The sequence below is a fragment of the Corvus kubaryi genome, unplaced genomic scaffold, assembly GCF_017639235.1.
Source record: "Corvus kubaryi isolate FWS band 111438036 unplaced genomic scaffold, C.kubaryi_AGA036_p1.0 37308, whole genome shotgun sequence".
NCBI classification, from domain to species: domain Eukaryota; kingdom Metazoa; phylum Chordata; class Aves; order Passeriformes; family Corvidae; genus Corvus; species Corvus kubaryi.
Window position 1 is genome coordinate 13598684 of NW_024581096.1, and position 17115 is coordinate 13615798.

Genomic DNA, 17115 nt, shown 5'->3' on the forward strand with positions numbered 1-17115 from the left:
AACCTTCCCATTAGCAATGACTGGAATGCGATTTCATTTCTGGTATCTGTCTTAATAGCCAGAGTTGAGCAAAAGAGATAGCAGGGCTTTTTTTTTTTTTTTTTCTCCTAAGAGGAAGAAAACCACTATGTGTGGTCAAAATTATTTGACTTAAGTAGCTAATGAAAAACAAGGCTTAGATTCAGACAACGCTTCAACCGCTGAAAATTTGACTTCCACAGAAATCAGCTAGCAGGTTGCAGAGATTTGCTCTCAGAGGTCTGAATCCCCTAGGGTTGTTCAGGCAAATCCTGCTCTGGTCAGTCAGTTAAGAGAAATAAGGAAGCACACAGGTACACACAGCAGTCACAGGTGCTGCAGCATTGGAAGACTTCACTGCACTTGGGTTACTCACTCTCAGCTGTGGCGATGACAGGAAGGGCTCGGGCTGGCCTTGGACCTTGCATTACACCCAGCGTGAACATAAATTATCTCTTTACAAAACTGTGAAACAGGACTAAGTCTGAAAATCATGGCAAAGTGTATGCTGAGCAAGTGTCAGCAGGGAGGCCATCCCCTCTTACTCAAGATTTCGGTATGTGTCCCACAGAAAAGCAAACAAAAATAAAGTGCATTGCTTCAGTTTTACACCATGTTGACATAAATCTTCTCCCCATGTGAATTACAGCAAAACTGTGCACAGCTACTGAGCTGCTGCACTTGTGCTGCAGATGGGCTTTGTCTGTTTTTGGTAGACAAACCTGTCCCTCATTTGGACTTTATATAGGAGAAAAGTAAGTTTGGGGGTTGTTTTTGTTAGGTTTCTTTTTCAGTATACCTTGCTGGATTGCATCTATAGCTGTCTAATTATTTTTTGTATATTCATTTCTGTATTTTATATTTGCATTTTTGCTACACTCTGTATTTCTCAAATCCAGGGTGATCAAAAATAAACACTGTGTAGGCACAATAAGGAAAGGGATCTAACTACAACCCTTTTGTGCAATTAAAAACACCGTGCCATGGCCTTTGCTAACTCAGGCCTTCAGACCACAGAGCAAGATCTTCTGAGTTCAAGTTATGATTTAGGCTGAAGTAGTCTGGTATTAAAACAAAAAGTTCTCTCCTTTCCCAATAGGAAGTTGCTTCTTTATGAAGACATTTTTTCTGTGTCTTATCATTGCTTTCTACCAACACCAACTTGGAAGAACAGTGCTGATATATTCAAATCTGTGTAAGTTCTTAAGCATCTCTTTTGCCCCCTAAACTGCAGCTGATTTGACATTCATAGGTCAGAAAGAGCATTTCAGAGAGGAGGGATTTGACCGGCATGACCACCTATGGAGTTGCTGCATCTTCCAGTGACACGACCTCAGGCCTCCGCTGAGCTCTAGAAACCGTCCATGTGTGCTCTCCTAGCCCCAGTGAATGGGCAGTAAAGTTCCTCTGCTTGAACTACCTCTGTCTGGGAGGAGTCAGTCTGGAGCTGATCGCCTGTCAGCATTTTAGGGATACAGCAAGGGCAATATTTTATCCTAAGAACTCACTTTCGGGCCCAGCATAGAGATTTCTGTGTCTGCTTTGCTCCTAGGAGGAAAATATTTCTTAGAGCAGACTCTTCTCTTTCTACTTTTGACGTCTTTAGCAAGAGCTTCCTTAACATATTATGTTTAGACTGAAACCGGAATAAAACTTGTCTTTTTCTTCTCCCCTTTGCATTTCCCCTTTGCCTTCCCTTTTTTCATCACTAAACGATCATCGTGTATCTTTTTCAACATGACTCATGCCAGAGTTTTAGAGCTGCCTCTCCAAAACTTCAATAAATGCACAGAGCAGCTGTTGTTATAACCCAAGTCACCGCCATGTTACTGCAGACAGATGCAGGTTAATTATAATTTCAAATGTTTATCCTGTTATTGTTTGCATTTCTGAAGATTTTCAGCAGCTGTAGGACCCTGAGTGACTCCCTCCCCTCTCACAGAGTGTATTTATTTTCTGGGTTCAGCATGCCCTGCTCGGTATCTCCAGCGTCTCTGCGGTGTCCCGCGTAGAGCAGGAGGTGGGCTGGGGTGACGGCAGCTCTGTGCCAGGTGGAAGCAATTATGGGAAAAAAACATGGTCCTTGCTGGATGAGTTACTGCTGATAGCTGCCAGATAAGCTAACTTAATAAAGCAGTGGCTTAATTAACCTGCATTCCTCCCATATTGCCTCTCGTCCAGCCTGTCTGAGGCGATGCTATCAAGCAGCTACTGCTTTGTAGGATGGGGCAGGGGTGCTGTGCTGGTGCGCCCCTGTGTGTTGGGCACTCTGGAGGGCCTGCAGGTGAAGGGACACAGGGGAGCTCCTGGAAAGCTCAGCTTCTCTCTCAGTTTGCAGGGTAATGGGCCACAAGAGTCTGAAAAAAGAGGCAGATCTGCCACTTGCCGAGTCATGGATATATTTATTGGTATCAAGAGTTTGACACTTCTGGCATTTAGTGATCCAGAAGCATCTCGACCTCCAGAGCAGAGGGGAGGAGCTCAGTATCTCCCTGCTTCTCCAGCAGCTACCTGCCAGAAAAAAAAAAAAGGGTGACTTGGTTTTGGGGGTGTCCCTATCACTATGGATTTTCTTACTGGTAACACAAAAGCTGGATGTTGCAGTGATTGAAATCATGGTACCCCAAACCCACTGCCAGTTTGGGCTTGTGCCTATTCCTGAGTAAAGATTGCATGAGAATCAAAACTTGCTATATTTTTAATTGCTGAAGTACCCCATTAAAAGCTGTAACAGATAACAGTCTGCCAGAAGCTTCTTCTTTTGTAAACCACATTTAAAGTTAACGAATCAGCTTAATTTCCCCGGAGATCCAGGTTTTAGTGGTGGACCTTCTTACACAGCCATGTGTTTGTGCTTCATGCATGGTCACATGTACAGGTGCATAGCAACCACCCTGCTGAAAGTTACCCAGTAGCTAAAATTATCAGTGGGAACCCCCTCTCACCTCTCATTATGTACAACGAGATTGCTGCTGTGCAATGTTGATTAGACATGTCAGCCTGGACCGGGATGTCTGAAAATGAGTGTTGCTATTAAAATGCCTTTGCTAATGCTCATGTGTCTATCATTTTGACAGATTTCGCTTTAAGAATGTAGAAAGCTAAAGCATGCAGGAATCCCAAGGTTGCAATGTAATGTTCAGAGAAAGAGGTATTGTATTGTATTTCCTTTTCATTAACCCTGAAGTAGCAGTTTGCCTGGTAAAATCATGCTGGTGGCTCAAGACTGCTGTTGAGTACAGGCTGCACTAATGCAGAGATCCATAACTTTCGACTGGGAAGAGATTATCATGGGGAACTGGCTTCTGGAATGTGGTCTGAAGGCAGGGCATCCCTCTTCTAAAACACTTCTTTAAGTATGATTTAAAACTTATACAATGCAAAAAAATCTTCACGTATTTAGAGAAAATATTTCAAAATCTCCTTACCAGTAAGGCTTGGGAAAATTCAAACAAAGATTTGAGAGGGAGACTGAAAACAAGGAAATGGTTTCTCAAAACCATCTCATCCCACTGAGGAACTCATTGCTACAAGAAGTCACTGAAGAGAAGGATTTCAGCAAACACTTGGATATTAGCCAGGGGAACATGATTTTCTGGTTGTTTTAAGCCTCTGCGAGGCTGTGCTTGCTTTGGGGCAATATCAGGGTGCCAGAGCAGTGTTTAATAGTGGCAACTTGGCATGTTATGTGTTCTCAATGTATGGCTGTGGGAGAAGGGTTTGAACGGGGCAAGTGGTTTGGCTTTTGGGAGAATCCAGTCAGGCAGGTAAAACCTCACGTTAGCCACAAGAAAGCCAACACGTCCAGCCAAAGGCCATCATCAGACAAGCTGAGAGGAGAGAGTCAGCTCCTGCAAGGTTCCCAGCAGGTGATCCCTTACCCAGGAGCAGGCGGTCTCATCATCTGCTGACACGGGTCTTATTGGTCCTAAACCTGAAAATAAGGTGGGAATTCCACAGAGAAGGGTAAAAATTATGGAAGCTGCTGCTACCTATTTATGGCTAGTTCTGGCTGGCACAACCCCACAGGTCAGCATCTCATGGCAAGGATGTCCTCCTCTCCTTGCTCATCTCCCAGCCCTCTCAAGCTGTGTTGTATCTTCCTCTGAAGAGCAGCTACAAGCAAGCCTCTCTTCTTCTGCAGACAGGAAGAGATGAATGTGCACTTGGAAAGCCATCAGCATGGCTTGCAGCAGATGAACAGCCTCCCCAATGCACCTTTGAACTCATTCCTCCTGCATTTGTTTGTCTTGTAGATAAAACTTCACAGCAGTGTTTGGAGAGAAGTCTAATGAGGCACCACTGTTTGCATAACAAAGCAAGGCTTCCTCTTCAGATGTTCAACACTCATTAAGCATAATTTATATTCCAACTAATCTTTGGAAGAGGTTAAAATATGGAGCCAAAGTTTGTTTTTACATTGTTTGGAGTAATGCATTGCTTGTTTTAAGCTGTCAGTTGCAACTGATAGTTGATTTAAATTCAACATAATAATGATTTGTGGTGGCTACGTTTTGTCCAGGGGAGTGTCGTGTCATCGACTGATGTGGCTTTAGCACTCATCTGCATCAGTTATTGAAGCAAAGGAAAAGACAGAGTGGATGGTTTCCCAGTTTGGAGATATTTCAGCAGATCCACAAACCATAAAAATATGTGAATTTGTAAAATACTGAGGGATATTTTCACATCAGATTCATGTATACTTGATGTAATAGCTCACTGAACAGCAGTTTTTTCTTTTGCAGCAGTCCTGGAAATCACCCACATGGGATCCTTTGAAGGTCACCAGGTCCCTGAAGTGAGTCACTCTCAGGGTGATAAGAGACACAGACATTTGTAAAGGCTCCCGAGCACTGCTGGGAGTTCTGGTGACTTAATGTGGTTTGCTGCCTAGAGAGAAAACTAGCAGGCTTAGGCTTAGCTGGATGCCTAAATGTCATTACAGGCCAGGGTGTCAGAAACATTAATTTCTCAGCATTCAGACTTTGTTCATATCATAGGCACATAAAAAGTGTCTGATCCTGTTGACTCTACACTCCCTCAGACTATATAAGATACTCTCCCTTGCTCCAGTTGAAATACCCAATATATTTAATTTACCTCCTCCAGGTTTATTAGAAGATGAGAAATTACTGATAACATTTGTCTCCTGTGCACTCCTCACTCAGACTTACCCCATCCTGCAGATTTAATGACGGGTATTTGAAAGCACCCTTCACTGTACCATGAAAATGATGAGCTGAGTTGTGTATTTGGACAGCACTGAGCTGTGCTGCATCCAGTCAACACAGGAGAACAAGATTCTTGGAAATTATATGGGATGTTGGGTGGGTCAGTGTTAGGATACTCAGCCCCAGGTTCCTGAGGTGGCTGGACATGCTGCCATGTAAAATCCCTCCTGGGCCAGGTGGTTCATTTCTCTGTTGTGTTCTGTAATGCTGAGAGACCCTCCGACTGCAGTGCTCAGGACCCTCATCTTGTTTGGTTCATCACATCCACAATCCACCTATGGCTGTTTTTAAAGGCAGTGCCAATCTACAGAAAATACATTTATTTATTCATTTATTTATTTTATTGTTTTTCAGGAAAAAATGCTGTAAGGGTTATAAGTTTGTTCTTGGACAGTGCATCCCTGAAGGTATGTGATTTCACTGTTCTTACCCATCATGTCCCCATGCATTTGTCTTTCCCCATCTGCCCTGTTCTCCACATTGTCTGTTTGGAAGAGCAACCTGATATAAGCACAGGCTTGGCCATACCTCATGTATCAGTGCGGAGAGGAACCGTTTCCCAGAAATTGTTGGGAAAGCAAAAAGATCAACAACTTCCAAAAGTTCTGCTTAGCATGCCAAGCCTTGATCCTTCCCTAAGTACACGTGGCTGCACAGATCTTGTGCCATGACCTGCTGCACTGCAAACAGAGGAGCGTGTTCTGCCCTTGGCTGGGTAGCTGGGAGCACTCTCTGCACCCAGAAGCACATCTTACCTGGACAATGGCTTTCTCCTTTTATCCCTCGGATCTGGTACAGCTGACTTGATTTGTCAGTGCACAGGGAGATGGTGAGTAGGTGAGTTAGTCCTGCCTTTAGTTTCCCATGGGCATGGCTTCTTTGTCACCAGGGGCCAAGGAAGACGCAGATTTAATCAGGGTAGTTCATGCAGTAGTAAAAATTGATCTGATTTGGATGAAACTGGCTCCAAAGTTGTAGGACCACAGGAACTGCCCAGAGACGACATGCCAATAAACTTTGTCTGCTCCAAAAAGCAGGTTAAGAAGTTGGTCTATGGCAACACATTCTTCTATTTGATGACATATGGAAAGCCTTGATTTGGTCCAAGAATTTTCCTAGTTTGTGGTGGTGATGTTTTGAAAAAAAAGTGACAAATTAACATACTGGAGAGTCAGACAGTTTTGAATTACAGTCTCCAGCCAACAGGGATTATAACCCAAACTCTAATCCTTATGGTTTGTTGTGAGTTTGTTGTTGTTGTTGTTGTTGTTGTTATTTGTGTCTTATTTGCTGCTGGCTAGAAATACCACACAATTGTTGGGGGGGAAAGCAAAAAAAAAGAGGGAAACAGATCATGATGAAAAACATTATGTAAACAGTAATGAATATTTTGGACCAAACCACTACACCCTGCACCTGGAGGACCTGGGTAGGGTTTGGGTGAAATTGGTGCTCACAGTTCCTTGTCCCATGGTTTTGCAGTGAGTTTTGTGTCAGCGTGTGTGATACAGGGTGACAGCTCCAGTGTGAGACAAACACTTGGAGGAGGCAGCTGTGTGTGTTGGAGGCAGAAGTCCTGAACCGTTTCAGGGTGGAAAGAAGCCAGGACTCTACAGTCCAGCTTTCCTATGGATTTAAGAATTTTATATACTGGCTATTCACTGAATATAATGGATACAGAGGGTGAATTAATAGGATCAAAAATAAAATGAGAGCCATGGTAATCTATTATTCTGGCTTCTAATTTTCATCTCTTGAGATGTTAGGTGATTATGAAAGCAGTTTTTATTATGTGCTCTCTGACTTTGTCTAATCCTGTCTTTTAAATGCATTTCAGTAACTGAGAGTTTCTGCCCCTAATTCAATTCTCTGCTGGCTGCAGCTTCTCTCCCTTTGTTTCTCCATTCCCCCTTTTCAGCTTTATCTGTATGTTGCCTGAAATTTCGGAGGCCACAGCAACTGCTATAACATCGGAGACAATCTCAGGCCCTTGGTATAGGGATGAGAAACATGATTCACAGAAGTATTCGTTTCACTTACTCTGTTACAAGACATCACTTGGCTCTTCACACATTGTTTTGGCATAATCTTGACAGAGTAGCTGTATGAAATCCATATCTCAACACAGCCACATAAATGCATTACAGATGTGAGTTTATTAGAGCACATCTGCACCTTTTAATCCAGTACTGGCATGTTGAAACTGTGAGAAGTAGTTCCAGCCCTGTCTTCTCTGTGCTTTAGCAGTGGCTGCAGGGAGGAGGGTTGACAGAGGTATATATAGATCCTCCCCTGTCCACCCTTTTATAGCTGCCTTGGGACACCAATCTCCTTCTGGGACAACTGTTCCTTAAACAGACTCTTTCCCAAAGGCTCATGTCTTTGTCCACATCTGGTTTTGGGTTTTGTCCTGTTATTTTTCATCTGCCCTTGAAAAGGAACAGAAATCAGTACAGTAGCAGTGTATGAGTCTATGCCTCCAGGTTCTGCATTTAATTTGTTTTGTACTCACCTTCTTGCTGTGGCTTTCAGCTGCAGGACCAGGGAGCAGTGATCCTCAGGAAACATTGAGTGGAGTTACTTCCATGTGTCTGATTCTCTCCATAGCATCTCTTCCTGCTCCACCTGTTCAGCAAAGAGGGGTCAAAAAACAGCTCCTCACTTTTTTCTCCTGTGTGATCTCCTTTTTCTTTGCTTTGGAGATTCACAGCTCCAGCCAAGTCCAGGCTCATGTCCTGTCTCATGGCATCATAGAGTGAAGAAGGAACAGATGTAGCACATCTGCAGTTTATTTTGGAGACCACCCTTCCTACCACTGGTTTGTTACCTGAGTTGGGTGTGGTTGAATTCATGGTAAAATACTCTATTGCAGGCAAGCCGTAGTCAGATCTGCTCTTTCCTTACTAATGTAGTTTCAAAAGTTTACTTGGTAAACTTTCCATACTGCATTGTCATTTCTGAGTTAATTGAAACATATGTAGAGACATTTATTATTCTGCTTTGGCTTTTGCATTTTCCTAAAGTCTGGAACAGCGTGATCACCATTTTATGGTTTTGATTCATCCTCAAACCACAATTATTGTGCTGAGCTGGCAAACAAGGAATTTGAACACAGGAGGGAATGTGCATCCCCAGTTCTGCAGAGCACACACAGGTGGTGCAGCAGCTTTTGCCTAATTTCACCCCAGTTGTGAGAACTATTCCTAGGGAAGTCATGTTAGCTGGGACCAAGCCCTGGGGACACAGCTCTGGGACCTGGGAAGTGCCTACAACCATTGTGTGTTCTGGGTTGACTGTGTGGGATCACTAGCAGGGATATTTGTACTTCCTGGACCCTTCCCCAGCTTTGTGTGAAAGTAAATGAGGCAATGGACATGATGGAGCTGTTCTGAGGTGGACATGAAAACCATGTTCAAAGACTGGTTACATTAAATATGGCAACAGACGGATAAAAAGACCTGGCATTGTTTGGTCTAGAGAAAAGGAGGCTGAGGGGAGACGTGATAACAGTTTTTAGGTATGTGGAAACTCGCTGCAAGGGGGAAAGTAAACTGTTCTTTATGGTTGAGGAGAAGAGGAAAAAAAAATGAGCCTAAGTGGCTGTAAGGGCAGTTTGGATTAGATATGAGTAAAAGCTTTCTGTCTGCAAGGATATTTCATCTTGGGACTAGACTACATGGCGGGCCATATCCATCCCTTAGGGAAAAGCAAAACTAGGAAAAATTTATGCATAGCTGCTCCTGCTTGTGATGGGAGATGGGCCCTTCCAGTATTGGGGTTTTTTTATTTTGTTAGGGCACATCTACTCATGGAAGCACAGGGAGGCCAGGGCTTGTTTTACCTCTGCTCTGAATAGCAGAACACAGCACAGGCCAAGTCCAGCACCCGAGTGGGTACGCTGGCCAAGGAGCAGGCATGTTCACCTCCAGGCCTTCTATCCTGTTCTCACTCTGATTTTGTTTCAGTGGAAAACAAAAATTGCAACCATGCCCAGGAGAAACACCAGCAATGCTTTATAGTTGGGACTATTTAGTTCTGTCAAATATAACAGGAATTTACAGCCCAGCATCACCTAAAGAGTCCAAACTGCCCCCAGACTGAACAGTTAGAAGGTGAGAGCTATGTTTTCCTTTAATGGCTCTGCACTGTTTGACGCTGGTTACTGCAGGGGTCCTAGCATTGCCATTCACTACCACAGCACTGCAGGCAGACCTCAAGTTGTGCAGCAAGAAGGAAAGAAAGGATGCCTGTTATTCAGGAGGTGACAAGCAGAATGCTTGGCACTGTTACAGTAGTATGTCTATTACAATAGTACATTTTCGTCTAAGGGGCTCTGGTGTGAGATACAGCATCTTGTTAAGTCTCATTTTGTGCTTTTCTCTACTTTGGCACACTGTCACTTTTAAACCCAGAGCTACACATGTGCTCTATATACTTAGTACAGAAAATGTGTTTTCATTTACTTTACCATCTCTTGGCTTGTTTTAATTGTTTGGAACAATCATCATATCCAGAGGTATCTGCTAGTCATTAGGGTGAGTCAATAATGAGTTTTAATGATGTAGATGGAAACAGTGCTGTGCTGGGAACTCGCTTGAACCACTTAGATTTTGTTTGGACATGTTTGGTCTGGAGCATGGATGAGATATTTCTGCTGTGGCCCCCAGTACCCAGTCACTGGATTGTCACAGCCACCTGGATGCTCTCTGGGGGGTGATGTTCTTTGAAATGGTCACAGAAACTGCTGCTTGCTTTGGTGTAAAACCTGACCTTGGGCAGGGTGTGCCTAAGCTGGTTTTGAGACCAGATGCCTCTTCATCTCCTGGTATCTCCTGGAAGATGCTCCCTATGGTGCTGCAAAACCCTCACACCCATGGCTGGGAGCTGTCCTTCTCCCCCCAGCCCTGGGAGGAGGACAGCACCACACCAGGGGCCAAATCCAGCCCCTGGCAGGACAGAAATGCAGGTCAGACCCTGTTGTGCTCTGGTATCCATTCCCAAGACTTCAGCTCTGCTGCTGCATAGCAGTGAAATTAGAAACAGATTTTCCCTCCTTTGGGTATCAAACAGGGACTTCAGTATTCTGGGATTTCCCTAACATACCCTAATCTGCACACTGCTGTTATTAAGAGAGCTGATGGGTTTGTAACAATGCATTCTTTGCTAGAAGGGTTATATCTGGCTTTGAACAATTAACATGTGATGTAATTAACTTTTCTTTGTGATGTATTCTCTGCCTGGCTTTGGCAGTTAGCCTCATGGTTTTTCACAGTATTCTGCATAGGAAATGTTGCTATCAGACTTAAAAATCTATTGAAGAAAATTTTTTAAAGTTTTAGGTAATTTAATATTTCTGTGAAAAAATTCTTAAAATCTGCCAACTGCAAAAGTGACCCTTGCTTAAAATACAAATTTAAGAAATAGTCTAACTAGTGTAAAGCTGTGAATAGCAATTACAATTTTAATATATTCCTTTGCTTATGTCTCATGGATGTTTTATATCTAGGTTCCTTCAGTCCTTAAAAACAATGTAACTCAACTTTGTATTAATTAGCAGAGAGGTGAAATGTTTGCTGTCAAAATATCATCCATCTACTGCCTTTGGTGTTTTTCCTAACCATGTTTTTCTCTCCCTTAGACTACGATGTCTGTGCCGAAGCTCCCTGTGAACAGCAGTGCACTGACAATTTTGGGCGAGTCCTATGCACCTGCTATCCTGGATACCGCTATGATCGGGAGAGGCACAGGAACAGAGAGAAGCCTTACTGCCTGGGTGGGTAGATGAGCATGTTGAGCTCATCTGGTTAATGATTTATGCTGCTCCCTTGGGTCTTTTAGGAGTCAGTTAGGATCTGAAACATTTCTTGTTCTCAATATTATTAAAGAAGAAATGTGGGGATTAACTATGTTAAGAATTGAGAGATCTAGATTTCCCTGAAATTATTAGGAGGTATTACCTACAAGACACACACACCCAAACACTTTGAAGTGTTGGGCTGATGTAATTTTTCCTTTAATTCCTCCTGCAGGTTGTGAGCCATATTTGCTAAATATTGAAGCATTATTACCAGGCCTAATAATGAAAACTAATCCTTGGGGTTTGATTCAGATGGCCAGTATATAATTCAGGACTGATCATTTACATATGGTCCTGCTCTGTGTGGTTTGCCGTGCCAGGAAGCCAAGGTTTGCAGAATTGAGCTTTGCAATGCAAGGAGACTGTCGAGCAATGTTCAGTGATAAAATGCCAGGTGTATTAATAACAATATAGTGCATCTTGCCCAAAGGCTCCAGCGGTGCTGCAATCACTTGTTTGTTTAACCACAAAATCTCTTTTTATGTCTAAAGGAAGTCTTTTATTGTATTTGAGGTCTGAAACCTCCAGCTACAGGGTATTTTTAACTTTGCTTCTCTCCAGATATCGATGAGTGTGCCACGAGCAACGGGACGCTGTGCTCTCAGATCTGTGTCAACACCATGGGCAGCTACAGGTGTGAGTGTCATGAAGGCTACGTCCGGGAGGAGGATGGCAGGACATGCACCAAAGGAGATAAAGGCAGGTGCTAGTGCAGGTTAAATGTCCTGGGCCAAATGGGTGTCTAAAGAGCTGGTCTGTCATGAAAAGGAACTGCTCCCAGTGCTACACTTGGAGCTGGGGGTCCAAAGCTGGGATGTAGCTGATGCTCCTGGAGCAGCTGGGCTGTTCACGGGGCACCTGAGCACCTGTGGAGCAGCCCTGCCACATGCTGTCCTCTAATGCACAAGTTCACTGGAGGATGTGGAAGGCATGTTCCCCCATGGAGGCAGAACAGCTGAATAGTGAACTTTACCATTACAGCTTCAGTTAGATCATTTCTGCTGGATCCAGTTGCTAAAAGCCGTATTTTGCTTTGATACCAACCTGGATTGTACCTTTTTTGTGGTCCAGAGATAAGGAGACATAGGAAAAAATATTAGCAGATGATGAGCCCTAAAAACTTTCATTAATTTCACCTGCTAATTCAATAATTTCAGTAACTTTAATTTGTATTTACCTGCCCACATCTGAGATTAGCAAATGGCCTAGGTTGGATGGCTAGAGACCCTTGGCTCTTAGAGGCTCCAAAAATGTGTATCTGGGAGTCCAACACACTTTTCAAGCATTGCTTAAATCAATTTCTAAATTACATTGACTAAGACCAAATGCTGCTGACCTTCAATTAGTTTCTGTGTCCTGTGGCTGGGGTCAGATTTTTTTTCGTTCTTTTTTTTTTCTTTTTTGACCATGAAATGTGATGGGAAAGAAAGAAAAGTAAAGGCTTGTTCTTGCATTTCACTGTTGGTCCAAAGTGTATACATGTGCTGTGTATAAATGATTTTAAAGGTTTTAACCTCATCCCAGTTATTAAATTACAGCATTTAGAATATTACAGATTAAACACCAATATGTAAATTTTAAAAGGAAGAAGGAAGAGAACAGTGCTCTGGAAAAAAACCCCAGCAACTTTTGATGAATGGTGACTTACCACAGGTTCATCAATTAATGACTGAATGTGGTATCACAGGGTGATGCAAATCCCACTGGATGGCCAGAGCAATTTATAATTTTGATTTTCATCTGAAAATGTGTAACTGGAGCCACTCCATTAGCTTTAATTGTTCCTTGTAGTTTTAAAACATTTTTTCCTTATGTGTGTGTGTGTGTGATAAAGGAAAGAGATATAACCTTGATAATCCCCTTACAAATAGAGAGGGTTTTTTAACTTTTCCTCTGGGTGGTTCAAATTTCTTGATACAGTAATATCCAAAACATTCAAGATAACCAACCATTCAAAATATTCAAGGCTGTGGAAATAATTCTACTGTTTGAAACCACCATTTTTACACTGAACGTACACAGCACATAAAAATGTCAGTTCCAGCAGATAGTCTGGAATGAAATACCCAACATCTCTCCAGATATCTCCCAAATCAGCTGTTCGGAGTAAAGAAGGATGCTTTCTGCTCAGCTACCCCGCTGTACTCCACATAAATGCTGCGAATTTTCAGACCTCTGGTGAAAATGAGAGGAGCTGTGTCCGTAACTCATTCCTAGGAAAATGGTTATGTAAGGAACCAGCTGTAGCGACGCTCCACCCCGCGGCCAGCCCCAGCCCTGCACCGCATCCGTGCCGGAGCGGCTTCCTAATAAACGCATCATTTGCTTTTCATCGTAGCCTGAACACTTATAACTTATTTTAAAATCTAGTGTGAGAGGCTAAAAGACATGTACGCCTCCCCATCTCTAGCGAGGTTGAATGTTTTCCGGGAGATACAGCCGTGTTTTCATTGCTCCATCCCCGAAGGATGCAATTTGGACACTTTTTTGGCTCTGTAAGTGGCTGCAATGTGGTCACTTTTTTTGGGCTCTGTAAGTGTCTTGACAGAGAGCTTTGGGTTGGTCAGTGGACACAAGAATAGGGAGCATTTTTTCTTGCATCCACAGTCCCATTTGATGGAGGCAATACAGCTACCCATGCAGAAGTAGGCAGAGGAAACCATCTCAGCAGGCTGAGCCCAGATAACACAACACAGATGATCGGCTCAACAGCCTCCCTGCGAAGACCGCCCGCAGCAGAGCTCCCGCAGAGCTCTGCCCTGCCAGCACCTCCTCCTCTTCCAGCACCAGCACGGCACAGCCTCCGAGCCCATACACAAAGAAAACACATCACTCCCCCAAGCAGATCTCTTAGCACTAGGTGCCACAGGGCTCACCAGTGTCTCACCAAGATTAAAGGATCCCCAACAGGACAGCAACGTCATGCATGAGCTAGACTTTGTGTTCTGGGAAACCTTTATAAAAACGGGGCAGGTTTAAGCCTTCTTCAAAATAATTTCAGTTTCCTTGTGTAGGTCTGTGAAATGGAAATAGGTTATGTAAGTGCCTCGCTCAGTGCTGGCCCCACTGACCCTGCTAGCTGACCTCGGCTTCTGCCCCATGTGTGGGTGGCTCCATCCAATGGCCTTTTGCCCCCGCTTGCCTGTCCTAGGTGACTTCTGGCTTTATCCACACTTTATTCTGGCTTTACTCATAGTTTGGTCCTGATACAGGGTTGGATGGGGGTAGAGCATTTGATGGATGACTCCTTCCCTGGGCAAATCATCACCTCTGTCTGGTATGAGTTAGGGGGATTCCACCTCTCTCATGGGATGCTTGCTCATATGAGGATGTTGGACTTCTTCCTCTGACAAGTCAATCCAACTGGATTTGCAGAAATCTCACTGGTATGACATTTCCCAAACATTAGCTGATCCCCCCAGCATTCATCTCCATGGATTGTTACAGCCCTGTTTTATCTATACTTGTCAGCCCCGTGTGCCACATCCTTCTGGAAGATAAACCGGGTTTTATGATGAAGCACGAGGCCAAATTCACTGCTTCTTAATCTACATATAATTCCACTGATTCTGGTGGGATTGCATTAGGTTTCCAATAGCAGAGACTCTGGCAGTTTCTCCCTATGACCCTGTGTTGCTTTCAGCAACATTACTTAACACAATGATAAAACTCATTTGGTGAGATAGCTATTAAAAGAAAATTTTGTTGAGACTAGTACAAAATCCAGACTTTATTGGTCTTTGAAAAAGAAAAAAAAAAGAAAAGAAAAAAAGGCTTTTTTTTTTTTTCCTAATGGTTCCATATACGTGCATCTGTAACTCCTACACAGGTCCAAAAAAGGGCATGTCAAGACACTGGGTTTTTCCCAGTGGAAATTGGAGAGGGAGTAAGAACTCCACAAAACTGACTTGTGGTCAAGAGCAAATTTATTTTACAGAGATGTCAAGAGGTGTCTTCATTACAGCACCTCAATTCCCTCTTAAGGAAAAAAGCCCTGCATGGTGCAGATTATTTCATCTACAAGAGAAAGCTTTATGGGCAAAGAGGCTTTGGAGTGAATCAAAGGAAGAATGATTAGCATTAGGAATACAGGAGAGAAGAAAGAAAGCAGCAAATGCTGTGTGTTCTGGTACCTTCTCAGAAATGCTGGAGTTCCTCTGAGAGGTCTTGTGGCTAAATAGTCTTGAATCCAGCATAGCTGAAATTTGGGGAAATTCTATCTATGGTGTGTAGAGTCCATTGGAAAACACCAAGAGGTACCATGTGGCCTTAAATCTTTGAACCATCTGTACACTGCACAGAAAGCTGATCAGGCACTAAACCTGTGCTGGGGAAAGGGCTGCAAAGCTCAAACAGCAGTGTGTGCTTGCTGCCATAAAAATGGTAAATATTATGTGTAATATTGTGTGTATATATGTATAATATGTGCAATATAGAAGGTAAATAATATGAGTGTTGGAATGCAGCCATGGGAACAGGCAGTTCATGACTGGGAGAAAAACCCAAGACTTTGTGTCCCAATTTTCCAATCAGTTCAGTACTAATACCAGTCTTAATGCTCCTGGTTATTCCAGGACCTTGCCCTTACACCTCTCACCTAACTGATTAGCAGATAAGTGAGACAAATTTTTGTCTTCTAAAATCAATCACACCTGATGTGTCGTTATATCCAAAAGACTAAACATACTGAAGATCAGTTTTTCATAAATATGTGCATAGGTGGTCCATAGATGACCATCAGGTAGATGCAGTCTTCCTTACAGGACCCTGCAAATATTTAAAGTCAAGTAGCACATAATATTTTTAATGTTAGAAACTTCGAGGTTCATTTAAAAAGATGCAGGTGTCTCAAAATCAATATGCATTTCCAAAGAGATGAAGGGCATTTAAGGGTGTGTCCAAGTGAGAAGTGTAACACAGTAACTCAGCACATCACAGCTGATCCTTTTGAAGATTTTGAAGACTCCTTGGCTTTAACCCGGAGCTCCTGCAGTTTTTCCATTGCAGGACATACTCTGAAAGGTCAGTGCTCACACATGCCCAGCAACCCTCCCAGGTAACATCATACAAGGTCATACATCATATGCAGAGCCTCAATACACTTGATATTTCTCAGCAACATTGAAGAGAACAAAAACTCACCTAGAGTTTGCCAGTATGTGCCACCCTGTGGTTTGGAAACCAGATTTGTCTTTAAGCAGACATCTGTTACAACAATGCTTGTTTCCTTGCAAGGCAGAACTGCTTGACTGTGTATGGTACTGGGGAAAGGACAAAAATAACATTTGCAATATCTCTCACAGTTTGAATAATTTAATGGATTCTTGAAAAGATCCCATTCATGCATAGTATCAACAGATGTGACCCTTCCTCTTGTGTGGATTTAAATCCCTGTCATTAATCTCAATCCCCACCTCTGCCCAGGCTGATTGTATCACATGGAGAACAACTCGTGATGATAAAGAGCAGTTTGTGCAAAATGGGTGAAATAAGCATATTGTGAGGGATTTTACTGTAATTTATAGCATATGAAAATTTGCCCTTCAGGCGACTGTAAATCAGTTCAGATCTATGGGGTTATTCTACCCTAAACAAAAAGATAAAAGAAAGGGTGTGAACTTTTCCAGGTATTAAAAAAATGAATTCTTTGGGGACTGTTAACTGGAAACAGCTGTTTTAAAAATGTGCTCAGAGCTGTCCCTGCAAAGTTTCTCAGCTTTACATAGACAGTCACAGTCAAAGATTTAATAATGGCAAGTATCTCTTTTCACAATCTGGGGAAATGTAACAACCTTCAAGCTGTTTATGCCATCACTTTATGAATATCTTTTTTTTTAATCTTTATCTTTATAGTAGAAACTTCTTTCTTTCAGCTGGGCTTCCTGAGAAATCTGAAAATGTGGCAAAACCAGGGACATGCTGTGCCTCCTGCAAGGAATTCCATCAAATAAAGCAGACGGTTTTACAGCTGAAGCAAAAGGTATGAACACTGATCAGTCACGTCTTTAC

The 17115-nt window shown here is 42.9% G+C and overlaps 1 protein-coding gene across 3 annotated transcripts in view; it reads left to right on the forward strand.

The window, feature by feature from the left end:
- Window positions 1-17115, forward strand: part of CCBE1 (collagen and calcium binding EGF domains 1) — a 96460-nt gene that overhangs the window by 65651 nt on the left and 13694 nt on the right. For all 3 annotated transcript variants that reach the window (XM_042028572.1, XM_042028573.1, XM_042028574.1), the window contains 4 exons: window positions 5604-5656; window positions 10888-11022; window positions 11668-11805; window positions 16980-17086. In XM_042028572.1, coding sequence (XP_041884506.1) covers window positions 5604-5656; window positions 10888-11022; window positions 11668-11805; window positions 16980-17086 — 433 coding nt within the window. The remainder of the gene's footprint in view (window positions 1-5603; window positions 5657-10887; window positions 11023-11667; window positions 11806-16979; window positions 17087-17115) is intronic.